Here is a 9,738-nt window from a genome sequence, read left to right on the forward strand (position 1 = left end):
CTACCTACAGAAAGTTGTGTCACATAAGTGAAGAAGTGTGTCAACAAGTTGAAAGACAGAAGAAAGTGATAACACAACTGGAGAATGAGAAGGTAGAACACTTGGAAACCATATCTAAGTTAAAGACTGAATCAGTGTTCTTGAATTCCAAACTGGATGAGATGACAAAGTATGTCAGAATGCTAAACAATGGATCTAACCCCTTAGACAAAATTCTCCAGACTGGAAAAATGACAGGAGACAAGTCTGGCATTGGGTTCAATGAATCCAAACATGAGTGCAGTCACACTGGTAGCAAACCAAAATCTAAACCTGAGTGCAGTCACACTGGTAGAAAACCAAAGATGTCACATCATATGTCACAACATCATAAAGGAAGACAGCAGAAAGGGAAACATCAAAGATGGAGATGTCATTACTGTAGAAAATTTAGCCACATAAAACCATTCTGTTATAAGTTGTATGGCTATCCTAGTCCTTCTCATCATCAACCTAGACCCAAACATCACATACCTGTCAACAGAAAATAATGGGTTCCTAGGACTGGTGTTACAAACCTGATAGCTCACACTTCCTTCAGAGTTTCAGCCAAAGAAGACTGGTATTTTGACAGTGGGTGCTCCAGACACATGACTAGAAACAAAAACCTGCTAACTGGCCTTCATCCTCATGCCACCAGCTACGTAACCTTTGGTGATGGAGCAAAGGGTGAAATCAAGGGGATTGGTAAGCTTAACTGCCCTGGAGTCCCTAACCTTGATAATGTCCTACTTGTTAAGGGACTGACTGCAAACCTAATTAGCATCAGTCAACTGTGTGACCAAGGTCTAACTGTTAACTTCACAAAAACTGAATGTCTGATTACTAATAAAGAAAATGAAGTGATCATGAAAGGAGTCAGGTCTAAGGACAACTGCTACATGTGGAGTTCTCAAGAAACTGGGTATTCATCAATGTGTACTCTAGCCAAAGAAGAAGAAGTAAAGATATGGCATCAAAGATTGGGCCATATGCATCTTACAGGAATGAAGAGGATTATATATATTGAAGTTGTTAGAGGAATTCCCAACTTGAAGATTGATGAAGGAAGAGTTTGTGGGGAATGTCAGATTGGAAAACAGACAAAGATGTCACATCAGAAGCTCAGACATGACACCACTTCCAGAGTGCTGGAACTTCTCCATATGGATTTGATGGGACCCATACAGGTGGAAAGTCTTGGTGAGAAGAAGTATACTTATGTAGTGGTGGATGACTTCTCCAGATACACCTGGGTCAATTTTATAAGAAAAAAATCTAATGTATTTGAAGTCTTCAAAGATCTTTGTCTAAGACTTCAAAGAGAAAAAGAAAGTCAAGTTATCAAAATCAGAAGTGATCATGGGAAGGAATTTGAGAACAACAAATTTGTTGGATTTTGTGCATCAGAAGGAATTAGTCATGAGTTTTCATCTCCCATTACTCCCCAGCAAAATGGTGTGGTAGAAAGGAAAAATAGAACTCTCCAAGAATCAGCCAGAGCTATGATTCATGCCAAGAAATTGCCCTACCACTTCTGGGCTGAAGCTATGAACACAGCCTGTTATGTTCACAACAGAGTAACCTTGAAAAAAGGGACTCCTACTACTTTATATGAAGTCTTGAAAGGGAGAAGACCTACAGTCAAATACTTCCATGTGTTTGGTAGTAAATGTTATATCTTGACTAATCGTGAACAAAGAAGGAAGATGGATCCCAAGAGTGATGAAGGAATATTTCTGGGATACTCAACAAACAGTAGATCTTTTAGAGTCTTTAATTCCAGAACAAAAGTAATGATGGAATCTATCAATGTTGTGGTTGATGATCAGCAGACTGATGTCACAGACGATGTTGAGACATCCCTAAATGATTCCCCAGCTGATTTCCCAAACAAAAGTAATGAGAATGAACTCACTCTAGCTAAACCTAAAGCTGACAAAATTAATAAAGGACCCTCTATCATAATTCAGAAGGATCATCCTAAAGATCTCATTATAGGAAACCCAAATAAAGGGGTCACAACTAGATCAAGGGAAGTGATCTCACATGGATGTTTTGTGTCCAAGATTGAGCCTGGGAATGTCAAGGAAGCCTTGACTAATGAGTTTTGGATCAATGCCATGCAGGAAGAGTTAGGCCAATTCAAGAGGAATGAAGTATGGGAACTGGTTCCAAGACCTGAAGGAATAAATGTCATTGGAACAAAGTGGGTGTACAAGAATAAATCTGATGAACAAGGGGTGGTTACTAGAAATAAACCAAGATTAGTAGCACAAGGATACACTCAAGTTGAAGGAGTTGACTTTGATGAAACATTTTCCCATGTAGCTCGCCTTGAGTCCATTAGACTATTGCTTGGAGTGGCATGTATTCTGAAGTTTAAACTGTTCCAAATGGATGTAAAAAGTGCCTTCTTGAATGGCTACTTAAATGAGGAAGTATATGTTGAACAACCTAAAGGATTCATAGATCCAAATCTTCCAAAGCATGTGTACAAGTTGAGGAAAGCCCTTTATGGTTTGAAATAAGCTCCTAGGGCTTGGTATGATAGACTCACAGTGTTCCTCACTAACAATGGATACAGGAAGGGAGGTATTGACAAGACCCTATTTGTTAAGAATGAAGGAGGAAAACTCATGGTGGCTCAAATATATGTGGATGATATTGTGTTTGGTGGGATGTCAGATCAAATGGTCGAACATTTTGTTAAACAAATGCAGTCTGAATTTGAAATGAGCCTTGTTGGAGAGCTGACATATTTTCTTGAGCTACAAGTCAAGCAGATGGAAGATTCTATCTTTCTATCTCAAAGCAAATATGCCAAAAACATTGTTAAAAAGTTTGGCATGGAGAATGCAAGTCATAAGGGGACACCTGCTCCTACACATCTGAAGGTCTCCAAAGATGAAAATGGTGTTAATGTAGATCAAAGCCTCTACAGAAGCATGATAGGAAGTCTGCTATATCTCACAGCAAGAAGACATGACATTACTTTTGTTGTAGGTGTTTGAAGATGATGTCCCAGATATCTCTCCTTTCAAAAGGTCAAATGTTAGAAAATCTCCTGCAAAGGTTGTTGTTGTACACCTGGATAACATTTCCTTCCATCTTGAAGATGGTGCAGCCAAGTGGAAATTTGTAATCCAAAGGAGAGTGGCTGTGGAAAGAGAACTGGGAAAGGATGTTGTGGAAGTTAAGGAGGTCATGGACCTGATTAAGTCTGCTGGTTTAATGAAAATAGTTAGTGGGTTATCTCAATGTTTTGAAGGTCTTGTTAAAGAGTTTGTGGTGAACATCTCTGAGGACATTGCTGACAAGAACAACAAAGAGTTTTGTAAGGTGTTTGTTAAAGGAAAGTGTGTGAAGTTTTCTCCAACTATGATCAATAAGTTCCTAGGAAGAGGAACAGAAGGTGTTGTTGAACTAGAGGCCACAGACAATAAGGTCTGTAGGAAAATCACTGTTGGACGGGTCAAGGAGTGGCCAAGCAAGAAGCATCTCTCTGCTGGAAAATTAACTGTGAAATATGCTATCTTGCATAAGATAGGGTCAGCAAACTGGGTACTAACAAATCACATCTCTACAATCTCAAATGCTCTTGGAAGGATCATATTTGCTATTGGAACCAAGCTTAATTTTGATTATGGAAGATTCATGTTTGAACAAATTTTCAAACATGCTTCTACAAATGCAGTGAAGCTGCCCATTGCTTTTCCCTCAATAATTTGTGGGATGATCCTAAGCCAGCAACTTAGAATAATGAGCACAAGTGATATCCCTAGTAGAAGAAAACCTCCATTGTCAGTTTATTACAAATTATTTGAAGGCAGTCATGTCAATGACATTGTAATGATATCTGCTGTAAAGAAGTCAGCCTCTCAAGATGGCCTGTTTGCTGAACTGAAAGAGACATGTAAGGAATTGGAGACTGGGATAAGGGTGGCTAAAGCTAGGAAAGAAGCTCTGGAGGTTCTGATTAATAGCTTGGAGCAAGGAGATATGGATAATGTTGGTCAAGCCAAGGAAACAGATGCCCACACCTCAAGTGAGAGGTCTGAATCTCAAGATAAATCAAGTGGCGGTTCTGGATCTGAAGTTGATGAAGATGTTAGCTCTTCTGACTAAGTGGTGGTGAAGATGGTTCCCCTGTTATAATGATGTGATGTTCTGGATGCCTTGATGTTTGATGTTTGATGTTTTATGTTTGATGTTTTTTTTGGCAGTCTTGTTTTGATGCCTTGATGTAATTTTTTGGGTTCTCCTTGTGATTTCTCTGGATTTCTTTTTATCTCAGCTTATATAGCTGTGTATAATTATGGTTCTGTAACACCTGACAATATGTTTTAACATTCTATGTGACATTCTCTGTTGGACTAATAGACATTTATTTTGTCTCTTTGGTCTATTTTGACTAAAAAGGGGGGAGAAGTAGCTAAAGGAGAGTTGCAGTTAATATGTGGAAAGCTGCAGTTAATATGTGATGTGCTATGAAGTAACTAGAAGTAGCTAGGCTATAAACAGATGACAGTTGATGTTGAACAGGATGATGTTTTGTGGAGTACAGGTGATGTTGAAGGAGATGTCAGATGAGGGGGGATGGATGTTACAGGTGTTGTTAAAGGAGATGTCTATGTTGAACAGACTTAGGGGGAGAAGAAGCATATATGTGATTAATGTGTGTTTACTAGTTGCTATTATAGTTAGTAAATGTGTGGCTTATTACTTATGTTGTTGCTTAACTGCTGATATGTTTTTTACTCTTGTGAACAAATGGACTGATATATGTTTTAGCCAAAATTTTCCAAAGGGCGAGTTTGTTGGTTCTATGTGTTGGCAGCAATTTTGGTAAAACCTAGAATGTTCACAAGTTGTCACAAGTGTTGTCTTGACATAAGATAACATGTACCTGCAGGATGTTTAAAATGTAATTATGCAGGATTTTACTGAGATGTCAGACCCGATATCATGACATCTGTATACAGAATATTCAGTATGAATGTTATGTATTATGTGATTGCATTTTTAATGCTAATCTATGTATGATTGATGAGATGATTGAATGCGTTAATCAATCAGTAATTACAACTAGATTGACTTATTTTCCAAAGAGATATAATCAGTTGTCATGAGAAGATATGAATGGAAAATAGTTTTAGGGTTTTATGATGTCCAAGCCCAGCCAATTGCTTCTATATAAAGCACATGGAAAACCTGGTTTTATACACAAGAAATAACGAACGAAATATTGAGAGAGAATAAGGTTTTCAGTCTTGTGTGGTCGTGTGAATTGTAAGTCATTCATTCATCCATAGATGATTGAATTGGACTGATTTTTGAGTTGTAATTTGTTCACTCTAAGCTTTGAAGCATGTGTGTGTGTTTACTTGATTGAAACTTTTAAGTAAGATCAAGTATGTGTCTTTGAAGAGTGTCTTCTTTCCATTGTAATTCTTGTTTTATATCACTGCTGTGATTGAGGGGGAGTGAGTAGGATCTCATATCTAAGAGTTTTTAGGTAGAAGTCACACGGGTAGAGATTATGTGAAAAGACTGTAACTTGAAGTTGTTTACTGAGAGTCTTTGAACTGATTATGTTTAGTGGATTTCCTTCCTGACTTGGTAGCCCCAAAACGTAGGTGAGTTTGCACCGAACTGGGTTAACAATTGCTTGTGTCTCTTGCATTACTGTTCTTTATCTTTTATCCTGTTTGTATTGTTCAGATATTAGTGTCGTGACATTACATTCGACATCTCATATCTGATACCAGAATTTCATGAGGAATGTTTAATAGCCAAGCAGACCAGGAAGCCATTCTAACATGACTTGCCAATGAAGTCATAGTAGAAGCTTGAGATTGTGCACTCAGATGTGTGTGGTCCATTTGAAGTAAAATAAATATGAGGTGATTTCTATTTCTTGACCTTCGTAGATGAATTCACTAGGCATTTATGGATTTACTTGTTGGAAAAGAAAAGTGAAATTTTCAGCAATTTCAAGACATTTAAATTGTTGGTTGAAAAGAAAGCTGGAAACACCATCAAGAGGTTGAGAACTGGTGGTGGTAGTGAGAATACCTCAGCTGAGTTTGCTCAGTTTTGTGAGAATGAATGGATTGATCATGAAGTGATAGCACCATACACACCTCAGGAAAATGGAATTGTTGAAAGGGAGAATATAAGCATCTTGAATATAACTAGACTCATGCTCAAAGCAAAGCAGATGCCTAAGCACTTTTAGGGTGAAGCCACTTCAACTGTAGTGTACATCATCAATAGATGTCCAATAAAGAAGTTGAACAACAAAACACCTCATGAATTCTGGTTAGGATTGAAGCCATTGGTCATCTCAAAATCTTTGGTTCACTGTGCTTTAGACATGTTCCTGAACAACTTGGAAGAAAGTTGGATGGTGGCAGCCAAGTTATGGTTATGGTTGGATATCATTCAACAGGTGTCTACAAGTTATTCTCGTTAATTGAGAACAAGGTGGTGATTAGTAGAGATGTAGATTTTGATGAAAGAAAATGTTAGAATTGGTTGAAAAATCCAGAATAACCAATGCAAGAAGGTGAAAGTTCAAGCCACATCAGAACTGCTTTGCATGATGAGGAACAGGTTGCACCAGTTGAGCCTGCTTAAACATAATAAGTGAGAAGATCAAGTTGAAGTAAAGCTTCATTAGTCATGTTGAATGGCTATGAGAGATTCTCTGATTAAGTAGTAAGAGAAAATGGTGAACTTATTGAATAAGACATAATGGTTGAGGCATAACCAATCAATCATGTGCAAGCTCCGGAGGATGAAAATTGGAAAGCTACAAGGATTGAGGAACTCAAGACTATTGAGAAAAACCAAACATGGGAGTTGGTTGAAAACTCAAGCAAGAAAGCAATTGATGTAAGAGGGGGTTTACAAACTGAAGTTGAAACCAGATGGTGAAATTGTCAAGTACAAAGCACGGTTGGTTGCAAAAGGTTTTCTTCAAAGACCTGGAGTATACTTTGATGAAGTGTATGCATCTGTGGCTAGGTTTGAAACAATCAAACTAGTTGTGGTCATAGCAGCTTACAAAGGTTGGAAGATGCACCAATTTGATGTCAAGTATGCATTCTTCAATGGATCTTTAGAGGAAGAAGTTAATGGGAATATGAAGTATGGCAAATCTGAATTAGGAAGAGTATTGTGATTAATTCATACTGCTTTAAAAATATATCTGGGGAGGTATATCATAGACCCGAACGAGTATATCAATTTTAGTTAGACATACTACTTTAAGAATATACCCAAGGATATATCATATATTCGGACGAGTATATTAACTTTTGGTATATTTGACTGTTTTAGACAGTTTGTTTTGAATTTGATTTGGATGACTAGTGTATCTATAAATACCACCTCTCAATGTAATTGAAATACATAACATTCAATAAACTTTTTTCCCTCGATCACTCTCTAATTTTCTCTCAATTTATCTTTATTTGTCAAGTAACTTATTATACATGTTACCCTAATTTTACAATATAAATGAATCAAATCATTAATGTTATATGTTCTATTTATTATTCTCTTTTTTATCAATTATGTAAATTTATTTTTCAATTATTTAAATTTATGTTTCTTATGCTAGTAATAAAAGATAAATTTCCTTGTAACTTTTTAAGCAAGAATAATTACAAGTTGAAGGTCATCGTTAAACAATACAAAATATAAACCTAGATACCCATTACCCATGGAGTACATTGAATGCTGCAAACACATGGCGCAACACACCAAGTCCGCAGAATGAGTTGGTAAATAGGTTCGCCTTTTTCGGTCCGTATAAAAATCCAAAACAAAACATAAGAACGGACCTCATTTCATTAAATCTCTGTCTAGGCCAAGTAGTTGATACATGTTCCACATGCAAACCTCCTTACTCATCATGTCACACGTACGTGTCATGACACAATAACATCACTTTTTCTATAAAATTTTGGATAACATTAACACACACAATCTCATCATCTCACCGCCTCTTTTCTATTCTTTCAATTCACAAATAATTCTCTTGTCAACCAGCTTTATAATTTAATCCAAACTCACATCAACAATCAACAATGACGGAACGTACAACACCACACCAAGTCCTAGTGCACACAACAACACGCAGTACTTACGACACCGCTGTTACCCCTCAACAGCGATATGAGGCTGTTACCCCTCAACAGCGATATGAGGCTGTTACCCCTCAACAGCGATTTCAGGGTAGTAGAGCTACACATTATTCTGACAAAACTCCATCAACCTCTCAAGTGCTTGCCGTCATTGCTGGCCTTCCTGTAGGCGGCATACTGCTTGCACTCGCTGGACTCTCCCTTCTCGGAACACTCACAGGACTGGCGCTCACAACCCCGCTTTTCATCCTCTTCAGTCCTATACTTGTTCCCGCCACCATTATCATTGGCCTGGCTGTCGCCGGTTTTTTGACGTCCGGAGCATTTGGGCTAACGGCTCTTTCGTCGTTCTCATGGGTCGTAAATTACATCCGGCAGACTCAAGGGAGTGTGCCCGAGCAACTCGAGTCTGCCAAGTATCGTTTGGCGGACGTGGCAAGTTATGTGGGGCAGAAGACGAAGGAGGCAGGACAGAAGACGAAGGAAGTTGGACAAGAGATACAGTCAAAGGCTCAGGAATCGAAGCAAGATATACAGGCAAAGGCTCAGGAATCCAAGCGAACATCAACAGCAGCAGCATGAGAAAATGAACAAGCTTGGCTCAGTGTTTGTTTGTTTTTGGGGTTTGTATGGGAACATAATAAATGATGCGATGTCATGTGACATAGCATACGTAAAGTTTGTGTTATATTGTTGGGTTAAGTAAGGGGACGTCGATGCTTTGTGACATAAATGAGTGATGCGTTGTTCAATTCAATGTGTGTTATATGCTAGTGTAATAAATAATCTCTTTTTTAGTCGAGCATCTCTATTTCATACACCCAAAGGTTAAATTATTTGATCACATTAAAAATCATATTTCTTGTAATATCCCAATATATAAAATTGGGGTTGCAATGTGGTTCACAAACTATATCAATAGTATTTCATAATGTTCCACTTATCAGGATAAGGAATAATCAGAACTATCTTTATAGCTTTCTTTCTCATAGTTAGGTTGAGGATCTTAAAATGCCTCACTGCACTCTGTTAAGGGAATACAATGACAGAGTATGAGTTGCTTACATATGAACGATTTCTTAAAGACCAAGTTTTCAATTTATCCATAAATGTGTCTGACTATTAAAAGAGCATTCAATTAATAGAGTCAGATTTTATGGAATTTACAATTTACAAGATCCAGCTAAGTTGCATCCTCAAAAGCAAAGCCCTAAGCTGCATCCTCAAAAGCAAAGGCCTTGATTGAGTTGATGTACCATAAGAAGAAAAATTGTATCGCAGTTTGCTGGTTCAATTGGTGGGGCTAAAGTCTTGGTTCAGCGTCTGTGCTGCTAGTTCAATGTTGGGGCTGAAGTGGGACTTCAGCGTCTGTGCCACCATCCTCATCTTTCATCAGCTTTGGTTCGTTGTTTGGTATCCAAAACGTAAGAACAGTTGAGGCAGCGGCAAACATGGCCCGCCGAGGAGCCCATTTCAAGCACCAAGGCACGCCAATATGGCTACTCCAACATGCTACCTACAGAGAAGAAGAAAACCATAATGTTTATAAGCGCTCAGAACACAT

At 38.0% G+C, this 9,738-nt stretch overlaps 2 protein-coding genes across 3 annotated transcripts in view; one reads left to right on the top strand and one right to left on the bottom strand.

Annotated features, from left to right (window-relative positions):
* Positions 1-7,668: 7,668 nt before the first annotated feature.
* Positions 7,669-8,971, top strand: LOC127128114 (oleosin Ara h 10.0101). Its single transcript, XM_051057361.1, has one exon. The coding sequence runs from the start codon at positions 8,118-8,120 to the stop codon at positions 8,754-8,756; it is 639 nt and encodes a 212-aa protein (XP_050913318.1). The 5' UTR covers positions 7,669-8,117; the 3' UTR covers positions 8,757-8,971.
* A 152-nt stretch (positions 8,972-9,123) lies between these two features.
* The window catches only part of LOC127128113 (protein ANTHESIS POMOTING FACTOR 1), a 24,783-nt gene continuing 24,168 nt past the window's right edge, over positions 9,124-9,738 (bottom strand). For both annotated transcript variants that reach the window (XM_051057360.1, XM_051057359.1), the window contains exon 10: positions 9,124-9,690. In XM_051057360.1, the coding sequence (XP_050913317.1) occupies positions 9,511-9,690 (180 nt within the window). In that variant the 3' untranslated portion in view covers positions 9,124-9,510. The remainder of the gene's footprint in view (positions 9,691-9,738) is intronic.

The sequence above is a fragment of the Lathyrus oleraceus genome, chromosome 3 (genome assembly GCF_024323335.1).
Source record: "Lathyrus oleraceus cultivar Zhongwan6 chromosome 3, CAAS_Psat_ZW6_1.0, whole genome shotgun sequence".
Classification (NCBI taxonomy): Eukaryota; Viridiplantae; Streptophyta; class Magnoliopsida; order Fabales; family Fabaceae; genus Lathyrus; species Lathyrus oleraceus.